The sequence below is a fragment of the Oncorhynchus mykiss genome, chromosome 18 (assembly GCF_057628025.1).
Source record: "Oncorhynchus mykiss isolate SJ-2025 chromosome 18, ASM5762802v1, whole genome shotgun sequence".
NCBI classification, from domain to species: Eukaryota; Metazoa; Chordata; class Actinopteri; order Salmoniformes; family Salmonidae; genus Oncorhynchus; species Oncorhynchus mykiss.
In genome coordinates, this window is record NC_143039.1 from 36,326,547 (window position 1) to 36,340,243 (window position 13,697).

The following is a 13,697-nucleotide window of genomic DNA, read 5'->3' on the forward strand; positions in this document are numbered from 1 at the left end:
ATATCTTTCAATTACATACCTTCCTACCCTTTCAGAAAAAGAGGTACATAATTGTAGCCTAGTCTAGGCCTACTTAAATAGTAGTACAAACTAGAGGGCTGCATTCCCACGGGATACCTGCGGGACCCGACAGAGATCATTGCGGTGCAGTCTGCATTTTTCATGCAGCGGGTGGGAGTGGGCAGTCAGAGACTACTTAGGGAGAATGTCAATGACTTAGCAGTGTAGTGCCAGGACAACAATCTCTCCAACAATCTCCTTCAACGTCAGTTTGACCAATGAGCTGATAGTAGGCTATAGGAGAAAGAGGGGACAACACGCCCTCATCCACATCGACAGGGCTGTTGTGGAGCGAGTTAAGAGCTTCAAGCGTACACGTCACTAAGCACTTAACACGTTCCACACACACACACACACACAGAGTCATGAACAGGGCATGGCAGCGCCTCTTTCACCCCAGAAAGCTGAATAGATTTGGCATGGGCCCTCAGATCCTCAAAAAATTCTACAGCTGCACAATCAAGAGCATCTTGACTGGTTTTATCACCACTTGGTATGGCAATTGCACCACCCTTGATCGCAAAGCGATAGAAAGGGTGGTGAGGACAGCCCAGTACATCACTGGCACCGAGCTCCCGGCCATCCAGGACCTCGGTAATAATGAGACTTGAAATTGAGCTTAGGTGCATCCTGTTTCCATTCTACAACTTGATTGGAGTCCACCTGTGGTAAATTCAATTGATTGGACATGATTTGGAAACGCACACACATGACCATATAAGGTCCCACAGTTGACAGTGCATGTCAGAGATAAAACCAAGTCATGAGGTCGAAGGAATTGTCCGTAGAGATCCAAGACAGGATTGTGTCGAGGCACAGATCTGGGGAAGGACACCAAAAAATATCTCTAGCATTGAAGGTCCCCAAGAACATAGTGGCCTCCATCATTCTTAAATGGAAGAAGTTTGGAACCATCAAGTCTCTTCCTAGAGCTGGCCGTCTGGCCAAACTGAGCAATCGGGGGAGAAGGGCCTTGGTCAGGGATGTGACCAAGAACCCGATGGTCACTCTGAAGGAGCTTCAGAGTCCCTCTATAGAGCTGGGAGAATCTTCCAGAAGGACAACCATATCTGCAGCACTCCACTAATCAGGCCTTTATGGTAGAGTGGCCAGACAGAAGCCACTCCTCAGTAAAAGGCACATGACAGCCCGTTTAGAGTTTGCAAAAAGGCACCGAAAGACTCTCAGACCATGAGAAACACAATTCTCTAGTCTGATGAAACCAAGATTGAACTCTGGGCCTGAATGCCAAGCGTCACTTCTGGAGGAAACCTGGCACTATCTCATGGTGGTGGCAGAATCATGCTGTGGGGATGTTTTTCAACGGCAGGAACTGGTAGACTAGTCAGGATCGAGGGAATGATGAACAGAGCAAAGTACAGAGAGATCCTTAATGAAAACTTGCTCCAGAGCGCTTAGGACCTCAGACTGGGGCGAAGGTTTACCTTCCAACAGGACAACGACACTAAGCACACAGCCAATACAACGCAGGAGTGGTTTCGGGAAAAGTCTCTGAATGTCCCAGTGTGGCCCAGCCAGAGCTCGGACTTTAACCCGATCGAACAATCTCTGGAGAGACCTGAAAATAGCTGTGCAGCGACTCTCCCCATCCTGGTGGGAACAAGGCTGTAATCGCTGCCAAAGTTGCTTCAACAAAGTACTGAGTAAAAGTTCTGAATACTTATGTAAATGTGATATTTCAGCATTTTATTTTTAATAACATTTTTTTAGCAAATGTTTTTGCTTTGTCATTATGGGGTATTGTGTGTAGATTGTTGAGGATTTACAATAAGGCTGTAGCATAACAAAATGTGGAAATAGTCAAGGGGTCTGGATACTTTCCGAAGGTACGGTATTGTATTGTGTTAGTTGCTATTACATTTTTTAAATTATGTTTAAACTCGTAAGCAAGCATTTCACTGTGAAGTCTGCCCCACTTGTATTCGGCGCATATGATAAACATTTGATAAAAATAAAATAAAATGTCCCGTAGATTATTTGTAAACGGTCGTCTTTCTGATTTGTATGCGTAGGGGATCTGCATGGTCAATTCAACGTCTGCAGAGGCCGTACAGCATTTAGTGTGATGGGGCCTCCGCGGAAGTCAGAGCATTCATACCTCTTGCGCTTCCAAGAGCTGTTTTGAAGGAATTTGGCAAGGAAGTGAGTTTGTGTTTATATAGGACCTCCTGCCCCCACCTACCGTCAACCTATAATGTAAATGCGAATCTATACAGAGGCCTCCGCATTGTTAAAACATTTGGGAAGCGCATAACGATGCGGTAAGGATCGAGAAGTCAGAGCATTCATACTTCTGGCGCTTCGGGGAGCTATCATAGGCATATCAAAGACAACACCTTACCTCGTCTGAGATGTTGGAGTCCGTTTCCCGGTGCTTGACACAGGAGCTCAGCCAAGATAGCATGAAGTAAAAAAAAAACTTCACCTTTGTCCCACCTTCATCTTCATCCCAAATATCCCCATTGCACCCCAGCAAAATTTGCCTACATTTAGGCTATTGTTAATACTGTATGTGTATTTAACACTATGTTGTGGTAAAAATCGGAGTGTAATACTTGTATGGATGTCAAGCCTTGAATGGGTGTCATGTCATTGTCATCAATTAACTGCATTACCATACAGTTAAAAACTAATTTAACTACCACTACCGATTTCTGTATGCAAACTATGCTACCAGTTTATATGAAATGGAGTTAGCATTTAGCAGTCACTTTTTTTAACCTGAAAAGGGACAACTTGTAAATGTTATGCAGCGAAAACAGCCGAAAACAGCAGACTATATCCAAATCGGATTTTTCTAACCATAATGTGGGCCTGTTACAATACATCAATCATTAGGATTTGTCAAATATCCACTTTGTTAGATCAGATTTATTGAATGTGTCCCAATCTATCCCCGACGGTCTGCATTCCATTGACCTCTTCACCGCACCTATCCTCATTACCCCCGATCTATTTTTTGTAAAAAAAAAAATGTATTAGGGGATAGATCCGCTTTAATAATGCAGATAGATTGTGCCTTCCATCTAATTGTCTGCATTATTTCCAGTCCCTCCAATGTTTGTTGTTGTAAATATACAGAACCAGTCAAAAGTTTGGACACACCCACTCATTCCAAGGTTTTTGTTTGTTTGTACTATTTTCTACATTGGAGAATAATAGTGAAGACATAAACTATGAAATAACACATATAGAATCATGTAGTAACCAAAACAGTGTTAAACAAATCAAAATATATTTTATATTTGAGATTCTTCAAAGTAGCCGCCCTTTGCCTTGATGACAGCTTTGCACACTCTTGGCATTCTCTCAACCTGCTTCACTTGGAATGCTTTTCCAGCTGTCTTGAAAGAATTCCCGAATATGCTGAGCACTTGTTGGCTGCTTTTTCTAATTGCTATATATTTGTCAACTGTGCTCTGATGTTTCACAAACGTTTAGAACATTTGTATTATCATAGATTGTACATATTGTAAATTAAAGATAACAATTTTTGCTAAGAGTATTATTATATTATTAATCAATTGACTATAACTTTTTAAATCACCCAGCAGTGCTATTTGCAGAGTAAGCGCCAGATAAATGTTGCAATTCTTCAGACATTCCTGAACTTGTGACCAAAAACAAACTACATATGGACAGTACCAAAACAAATGATCGAATGTCTCGTTGCAGCAAGATCTGCAGAGCTGGGATGGTTGTATCACCCATCTATATAGCATTCTATTGGTTGCAATAATGTTGTATAATAATTGAAATTGAAAAGCTCTATGTTTTGAATCCGGCTTCGTTTTGTGTATCAGTTCCATGTATCATGAATCGGTACATCAAACATTTCTTCCCAACTATTTTGCAATCTATGTAGCACAGCTGTCATTTTTTGGGGTCCTTAAATTAAACTGATATACTTTTTTATTTATCACAATTTTCTTTAGCCAATTTTGGTCTTTAATGCAAGTCCCGACAGACAAGTTCCTTACTTTCTCCCCCTTCCACTTGCCTCTTCCATTTTTGCTGTAATGCTGCAATTAGTTGGTTGTAATTTTGAGTAGAGCAGACATTTCTATATATTTCCCCGATCTCTTTCCAGGAGTTCAAACTCATTTTCGTGTCTTCGAAATCCCAACATGGTTTCATAAAGATGTTTTTTATTTGTGAACTTGTTCTGATAGCCTTTCATCAAAGTACTCCATGTTTGTTGTCAAGGAAGTGAGTTTGTGTTTATACAGGATATACCGCCCCCACCTACCGTCAACCAATCATGTCAATGTTGAGCTATACGCAGCTATGCGGAGCCCTCCTCATTGTTACAAAATTGGTGTGGCATAAGCCGATGCGGTACAAAGCTTGATTTGGTGTTGCGTCACACCCTCCATACGGAGCCTCTGGGTTGCATTGCCAGAGCAAGCATAAATTGGCTTTACCTCTCCTCTCCTAGTTGGCTTTACCTCAGTCCTCTACTGTTTTTAATGTACATATGTGATATTTATTACCCCCACCCAAGAGCAAGACAAGTGGCCAAGCTCGCAGCAGATCTCGGTTATTGGGCCTCTATTATTGGGCCTTTGCCCATGCTGGAAAAAAGCTACAGAGTAGCATAACAGAGATTGAGAACTGGGCCAATATGTGGTGGCTCAAGCTCAACCCCTTGAAGACCCAGTGCCTACTCTTCTCCAGAAACCCCAAAAGATCCAAGCAAGTGCGCCTTAAACTGTATATACAGGCACTCCAGACGACCCCAAAAGTTAAGTTCCTTGGGGTCACATTTCAAGAAAACATGTCCGGGAGTGCCCACATAGAATGCCTGGAGAAGGATGGAAGGAAGCGAATGAACCACCTGAGGGTACTCTGCAGAAGAAAAGGAGGAGCAACGCCCGGAACAGTCATCAGAGACTACCAGAGATTAGAGGTTGACCGATTATAGGGCAAATTTCAAGTTTTCTTAACAATCAGTAATCAGCATTTTTGGACGCCGATTATGGCCGATTACATTGCAATCCACGAAGAGACTGCATAGCAGGCTGACCACCTGTTAGGCGAGTGCAGCAAGGAGCCAAGGTAAGTTGCTAGCTAGCATTAAACTTATCTTATAAAAAAATCAATCTTAACATAATCACTAGTTAACTACACATGGTTGATGATATTACTAGTTTAACTATCTTGTCCTGCGTTGCATATAATCAATGTGATGCCTGTTAATTTATCATCGAATCACAGCCTACTTCGCCAAACGAGTGATGATTTAACAAAAGCGCATTCGCATCAAGGTATATGGAGCGGTTCGGGCCGCCTGGCTCATTGCAAACTGTGTGAAGACCATTTCTTCCTAACAAAGACCGTAATGAATTTGCCAGAATTTTACATAATTATGACATACCATTGAAGGTTGCGCAATGTAACAGCAATATTTAGACTTAGGGTTACCACCCGTTCTATAAAATACGGAACGGTTCCGTATTTCACTGAAAGAATAAACGTTTTGTTTTCAAAATGATAGTTTCCGGATTTGACCATATTACTGACCTAAGGCTCATATTTCTGTGTGTTTATTATATAATAATTAAGTCTATGATTTGATATCTGAAAGAGCAGTCTGACTGAGCGGTGGTAGATAGCAGCAGGTTCGTATGCATTCATTCAAACAGCACTTTCTTGTTTTTGCCAGCAGCTCTTCGCCATGCTTGAAGCACAGCGCTGTTTATGACTTCAAGCCTATCAACTCCTGAGATTAGGCTGGCAATACTTTAGTTCCTATAAGAACATCCAATAGTCAAAGGTATATGAAATACAAATAGTATAGAGAGAAATATTCCTATAATTCCTATAATAACTACATCTTGTCACGCCCTAACCGTAGATTGCTTTGTATGTTTCTATTTTTCATTTGGTCAGGGTGTGATGTGGGTGGGTATTCTACGTTGTATGTCTAGGTGTTGTGTTTCTATGTTTAGGCCTGGTATGGTTCCCAATCAGAGGCAGCTGGTTATCGTTGTCTCTGATTGAGAACCATACTTAGGCAGCCTGTTTCCCACTATGGGTGTGGGTAGTTGTTTTCTGTCCACCTACAAATATTGTTACAGAACTACCCACCAAAAAAGGACCAAGCAGCATGGTAACCAGGAGCAGCGTGGAATGGACTCATGGACATGGGAGGAAATTCTGGATGGGAAGGGTTCTTACACATGGGAGGAGATCCTGGCTGGTGAAGGCAGCCAGGAGAGCGGAGGCAGCAGGTAAAGGGAGCCAGCGCTTTGAGGGAACACGGCTGGCAAGGAAGCCCGAGAGGCAGCCCCAAAAATGTCTTGGGGCGGGGGCACACGGGAAGTGTGGGTAAGTCAAGTAGGAGACCTGAGCCAACTCCCCGTGCTTACCGTGGCGAGAGGTTGACCGGGCAGGCACCGTGTTATGACGTGAGGCGCACGATGTCCCCAGTGCGCAGGCATAGCCCGGTGCGCTACATTGCAGCTCCTCATATCGGCCGGGCTAGAGTGGGCATTGAGCCAGGAGTAATGTAGCCGGCTCAGCGCATCTGGTCTCCAGTGCGTCTCCTCGGCCCGGGTTATATGGCACCAGCCCTACGCACAGTGTCCCCGGTTCGCCAGCACAGCCCAGTGTGGTCTGTTCCACCCCGCCGCACTTGCCGGGCTAGAGGGAGTATCCAGCCAGGACAGGTTGTGCAGGCTCGGTGCTCAAGACCTCCAATGCGCCTCCACGGTCCGATCCATCTGGTGCCTCCTCCACGCACCAGGCCTCCTGTGGCAGCCCCACGCACCAGGCTGTCTCTCCGTCTCCTCCCTCCAGGTGCTCCCGCCTGTCCAGCGCTTCCAGAGTCACCCTCCTGTCCGGAGCTGCCAGAGCCGCCCGTCAGTCAGGAGCTGCCAGAGCCGCCCGTCAGTCAGAAGCTGCCAGAGCCGCCCTTCACTCCGGCGCTGCCAGAGTCTCCCGTCTATTCGGGGTCCGCTGAAAGGGTCCCCAGTCCGGGGTCGGCGGCGAGGGTCGCCGTTCCAAAGGTGCCACCTAAGTGGGCCCAGACTAAGGTGGAGCGCAGACAGATGCCCACCCAGACCCTCCCCTATGGGTTTAGGTTTTGCGGCCGGAGTCCGCACCCTTGGGAGGGTTACTGTCACGCCCTAACCGTAGATTGCTTTGTATGTTTCTATTTTCCGTTTGGTCAGGGTGTGATGTGGGTGGGTATTCTACGTTGTATGTCTAGGTGTTGTGTTTCTATGTTTAGGCCTAGTATGGTTCCCGAATCAGAGGCAGCTGGTTATCGTTGACTCTGATTGAGAACCATAATTAGGCAGCCTGTTTTCCCACTATGAGTAGTTGTTTTCTGTCTTTGTGTGTCTGCACCAGACAGAACTGTTTCGTTTGTTTCCGCTTTGTTGTTTTTTTTGTTCTAGTGTTCAGTTTCTTTATTAAATTTACCATGAACACGTACCATGCTGCACCTTGGTCCTCTTCACCTTCTTCCACCTACGAATATCGTTAAACATCCTAAAACTTAACTGGGAATATGGAAGACTCATGTTAAAAGGAAGCACCAGCTTTCAAATGTTCTCATGTTCTGAGCAAAGAACTTAAACGTTAGCTTTTTTACATGACACATATTGCACTTTTACTTTTGTCTCCAACACTGTTTTTGCATTATTTAAACCAAATTGAACATGTTTCATTATTTATTTGGGACAAAATTGATTTTATTTATGTATTATATAAAGTTAAAATAAGTGTTCATTCAGTATAGTTGTTATTGTCATTATTACAAATATATAAAAATCATCCGATTAATTGGTATAGTTTTTTTTTTGGTCCTCCAATAATTGGTATCGGCATTGAAAAATCATAATCGGTCGACCTCTACCAGGGATACACCCGGATGCTCTTTGAGAATGCTACACCAGCCTGGTGTATCGTGGGCAGGTCTCATGTCAGAAAACGTCAGACCATTCAAAACCTTGACATCAAGATGGCAGACACAAACACACACTAAATACATTAACTTTCAGGATTGAGAACAGTAGAGGAGAGAATGGCTGTTCTGCGGCGCAGGTTTACCCTCAGGTCAGTGGACATTCTCTGAAACCCATCATTCGGAGGAACAAGCTGTCCCGCCCAGATTTGTATCCAGCATTGAGCATATCACTTTTAAACCACTTTAAAAACATTTTTAGAGTGGATATACCTGATGGATTTTATTGTGATTTTATACACTTTTATTCCTGCTGATAGAGTTGAAGTCAGAAGTTTACATACACCTTAGCCAAATACATTTAAACTCAGTTTTCACAATTCCTGACATTTAATCATAGTAAAAATTCCCTGTCTTAGGTCAGTCAGCATCACCACTTTATTTTAATGTGACATTTCAGAATAATAGTAGTGAGTGATTTATTTCAGCTTTTATTTCTTTCATCACATTCCCAGTGGGTCAGAAGTTGACATACACTCAATTAGTATTTGGTAGAATTGCCTTTAAATTGTTTATCTTGGGTCAAATGTTTCGGGTAGCCTTCCACAAGCTTTCCACAATACATTTTGTGAATTTTGGCCCATTCCTCCTGACAGAGCTGGTGTAACTGAGTTGGGTTTGTAGGCCTCCTTGCTTGCACACGCTTTTTCAGTTCTGCCCACACATTTTCAGTAGGATTGAGATCAAGGCTTTGTGATGGCCACTCTAATACCTTGACTTTATTGTCCTTAAGCAATTTTGCCACAACTTTGGAAGTATGCTTGGGGTCATTGTCCATTTGGAAGACCCATTTGCGACCAAGCTTTAACTGATGCTGAGATGTTGCTTCAATATATATAGGTCTTGGCTAATTTCTTTTGATTTTCACATGATGTCAAGCAAAGAGGCACTGAATTTGAAGGTAGGAAATACATCCACAGATACACCTCCAATTTACTCATGTGATGTCAATTCGCCTATCAGAAGCTTCTAAAGCCATGACAATTTTCTGGAATTTTCCAAGCTGTTTAAAGGCACAGTCAACTTAGTGTATGTAAACTTCTGACCCACTGGAATTGTGATTCAGTGAATTATAAGTGAAATAATCTGCCTGTAAACAATTGTTGGAAAAATGACTTGTGTCATGCACAAAGTAGATGTCCTAACTGACTTGCCAAAACTGTAGTTTGTTAACAAGACATTTGTGGAGTGGTTGAAAAACAAGTTTTAATGACTCCAACAAAATGTTCAACTTCAACTGTAACTATTTATTCAGCACTTTTGAAATGTACAGCGACAGAATTGAGAACATGGGCCGTTCTTACAGTATTCTCCCTGTACATCAAGTCAGAACCGTAAGATAAATAAAGGGGGCATAGAAGCAGACAATGAAAGCTCTTACAATATTCAATGATTACATTTCTCTAAAACATGCTATAGGCTACATGTGCAGAACAGTAGGCTAAGTTATGAGGGGGAAAGGGACCAAATTATTAGGGTGAGGCACAATGGCTACTAACAGCTTACTACACAACATACACCTAGTATCACTTTCTTAGCTACAGTATACATATCTCCCTGGCATATTACATAATTTATGTAGCAGCATACCATACATTTTTGGACTCAACTTGTTGTGCTGTGCAAACTTTGTCATCAATGTCTGGCATTCTCTGAATTTATGGTGCTTTCAAGACAACTGGGAATGACAAGGTCGAATCATGACATCAGTGATCTTCAGGTCGGAGCTCTAGAAAGAGGCCAGAGTTCCCCACTTGGAATTCCGAGTTGTTTGACCAAGTTGGAGCTTGTTTTTTTCAGAGTTCCCAGTTGAATTGAACTGACTGAAGTCTGAGATCACCCAGTTCTGAAGTTTCTAGTTGTTTGAACATGGCAGAAGTCGTACTGGATTGACAGCAATGCCATTGGAACAATCTTATCTGTGGCCAATGACCTTGGCATGATTTTTGAGCTCTCTCTGTAGATTTTGCTGTGATGTACTGTAGAGTCCCCATGAGTGACAGAACACTGAGACAATCACAGCACAACTAGAGAACATTACCAACCCCTATACTCCGTATTTTCCACTGGCTGCCCCACCACCACAGAAAGCACTGAGCTAGGCTGAAACACCTGCATTTTGGAGCTGCCTTACTCAAGAATGCAAAAAACGAAACTATTAACTAAATTATAAATTTTTTTGCAAACTGATATGTGACACATTATTTTGGCATTAATACATGCAAAACAGGCACAACATTTCTTTTTAACTTTAGCTAAACAGTTGGTGCTCTTCCCCACCTGCCCTGAATGATTGGTCACCACTGGCTATAATATTTGTTTATCTGTAACTTTCTCACTCATCATTATACACGATTCATTCAGGACTGTCCGTAATTATGGTATTTTGCAGTACATAGGGTGCTTATATACCTTAAAGGAGCCAATAGTGTACCATAGGTATAAAATTGTACTTTTAGAAAATGTACACTTTTGCCTTTTTAGGGTACCACCAGTGATAAAGCCATTTTTAAGTGGCAAAAATGTACCTCTTCTCTATATCAAGTCCCTCACGTGTACACGCCTCTTTGCTATACCAATTTTGACACCAACGGAGCAAATTCAGGGAGAAGCCCAGTGCAGGACTCAAACCTGGGCACTGCAATTGTCAAGCTAATACCCTAACCATTACAACCAAGAGGTCTGTACCTCTTGACAAGGTCGCTCAGTGTTGCGTTATGGTCGCTACAATATTACATTAGTTCTTTGTTGTCACATGCTCTTATGTCAGCCTTTATAAAGACTTCAGAACTGGCACCAGCCATGCTCAAACGTTAATATAACAATACACCACTTGAATGGATGTGTTGTACCAGTTTAAGGTTGGTGAAAAACAAATGACTGAAAGCTACACCCCCACTAAATCCACACGTCCACCCTGGGAAGCAGAAATGTACCTTCACATGTGTACCTCTGAAGGTACATTGCGTATATTGATATTTTGTACCCCAGGGAACAATACTGTACCCTAACCGTGTGTGTAAACAGTGCCTGCCGACATTTGGACTGCAGTGACCAGAATGAATTGAATGTTTAGTGTGTGTGAATGTGAATCCACACACATGGGAAATGAAGGTGTGGTCTTTGTGGAACCACTTATTTCACTTAACAACACTTATTTTTTCTCCTTTGGTACCTTATGTATCAGTAGAAAACAAAATCTAGATCAGGGAATCATTTGGTCCTGTGCTTAAAAGGAGGTAGTGCATAATTCATAAGAACACACACTACAATTCTAATGAGCTTTGACGGCAGTGAAAATATCCCCAGCCCCCAAGACGTAGGAGCCATGACTCAGTGAGAGCTGTATGTAGATTCAAAACTTTATTTATGGAATACAGTGTAGAAAGCATTTTTCCAGTCAAAGCAAATGGCTTGCACAATTACACACAGTGGAAATAAAGCCACAGAGAAATAAAAAGAAAGAAACCCTGCTCTCTCTAATTCCATACGTCCTTATTCTGGCTATGGTGAGGTAACGCATCCTCTGAAAACCTAAGCAAAGGACTGACCCACCTGCAGCAGTGTGTGATGCACACAGCTCTACACACCACAACACTGTATTACCTCTAGTACCGTGTCGCAAAATGGCACCCTATTCCCGGCCGATATTTTGGCACTACTCCTCACTGAAACTGTAGTCCATCCAATTACTGATGGCCCTGCTACCCCCTAAAAGTTGCCTTGTAGGCCATGGTAGAGGTCGTCGTATGGCTGGCTCTAGACAAGTGCTTGAGAGAGACGGGTAGCATGCCTGAAGTATGGGAAAGACGGGAGGAGGGTGGTTGGAAATTCATTTTACAGACTGCCTGTCTGACTATCCATCTGGAACAGCTAGTAATTCCCTCTACCTCTTCCTCAATCCACCCGTCTCTCAACTCTTTCACATGCACACCCCCCAAGGCACTGATCCTGCTCTGTTTATAGTCTCAGCAGAGAGAGAAAGAGAGAAAGACGAGCCGAAGGAAGAAAGGAACAGATTGGGAAGAGTAAGTAAGCCCAAAATGGTATTGGATTGTTCTTGTATATCACAAACAATGTACAGAGAAGAACGTTGTTTATTTCTGCGGAAAACATAGAACCGGAACAAGAACACTAACTAGACTCGAGAACACACACAGAATCGTCCACCCCCCCTCCCTCCATTCTCCCCTTCCCTCGGCTGGAACCGGCCTTCCTGCCACATCTTTTTATTTGTTTTAAACACACGACAACACGGAATCAAAAAAATAAACACAAAATGAAATAGGGCTGCAAAACGCAATAGGATGCCAACGCAATAAACTAAAGATAATAATCATAAATCTAATAATAATAATAATAATATACAAATACGGATCTAGCCAGCCCCCCACAGTTTTAGGAACATAGCATGGTTGAAATAAAAAAAGGAAGAAACTTCCAAATCCAAAAATCACAGATCTCTCTTACAGTGTATTTAACAAGATATCCAAGCAGAGAGAGCCCATTCACCGAGATTCATATATATTTTTTTTATCCAACGTCATTTAAGTCACGTGATCACGAGAAAGATACTAAATGTACAATCCTGCTAGAATGATAATCTCTATGTGAGAATCTCTCTGGAGACGCAGAAAGATCTTTTTTTTTTTTTTTCAATAATAACCCCGTCGTAATTTGTCATCATGCACTAAATAGGAACAGCTACTTTATTACATTACACACCATTTTAAAAAAAAGTTTTTTTCTCTTTACATAGGATTTTTTTTCTTTATAATTTTCATTCATTTTTTGAAAAACAAAACCGGAAACGATAGAATAACTAAAATAAAGAGCTCATTCAGAGTACATCATCATCATTATTATAATTTTAGCCTTGTGTGACCTAACACAGCACAGCTGTCGTATGAAGCACAGAGAAGGAAAGCGGGAGGGAGGAAGGATAGGCTTCATTGACACATAGACCTCACCTATTCCCCAGTGTATAGAGAGAATGTAGTAGTGTAGGGTTGGGGACAGTGTGGCTGGCACTACAGCCAGAGAATGCCCCCTTAAATAACTGGTCTGGAGTCAGATCTCCCTACTCAAGTCCATTCCTCAACACATTCCAAGTCAAACTAAAAACTGACTCTGGACCAGTGTTGAAGGGGACCGTCTCCATCTACACCAGGAGTGATAGTGGTGCCTGGTTCCAACCCGCACTGCTTGAGGGTAGGATAGGGTTGGTTTGGAGTGGGGATAGTGTTAAGGGCGTAGGGGAGTGGAGGGTTAGAGGGGTTGGGTAGCGGTCAAAGGGGTGAGGGGGTTTGTCATTCCTCAGTTCTGCATCTGCTCAAAAAACTTGTAGGTGGGGTTCTCATAGCCGTTCTGCTGCATCTTAGACAGGTGGCGCTCCTCAGGGGTGACTGCTGCATCCACCTGCAGAACACAGAGAGGGCAAAGTGTCTACGGGTGTTTGTTTTTTCAGTTCAATTAAGGACTTAGACAACCAGGTGAGGGGAGTTCCTTACTAATTAATGACCGAAAACCCGCAGACAGTTGTCCCTCCGTGGAATGAGTTTGACACATGTCATACACTATTGCCGTTTTTTTGTTGTTGTTGTTAAACGAGTGGGAGCGGTTCCCACTCCTTACATATTTACTG

General features: G+C 42.7%; 1 protein-coding gene across 8 annotated transcripts in view; it reads right to left on the reverse strand.

The window, feature by feature from the left end:
• Positions 1-11,397: 11,397 nt before the first annotated feature.
• LOC110495970 (amyloid-beta A4 protein) overlaps positions 11,398-13,697 on the reverse strand; it is a 40,160-nt gene continuing 37,860 nt past the window's right edge. For all 8 annotated transcript variants that reach the window (XM_036952473.2, XM_036952477.2, XM_090208330.1 and 5 more), the window contains one exon: positions 11,398-13,471. In XM_036952473.2, coding sequence (XP_036808368.2) covers positions 13,370-13,471 — 102 coding nt within the window. In that variant the 3' untranslated portion in view covers positions 11,398-13,369. The remainder of the gene's footprint in view (positions 13,472-13,697) is intronic.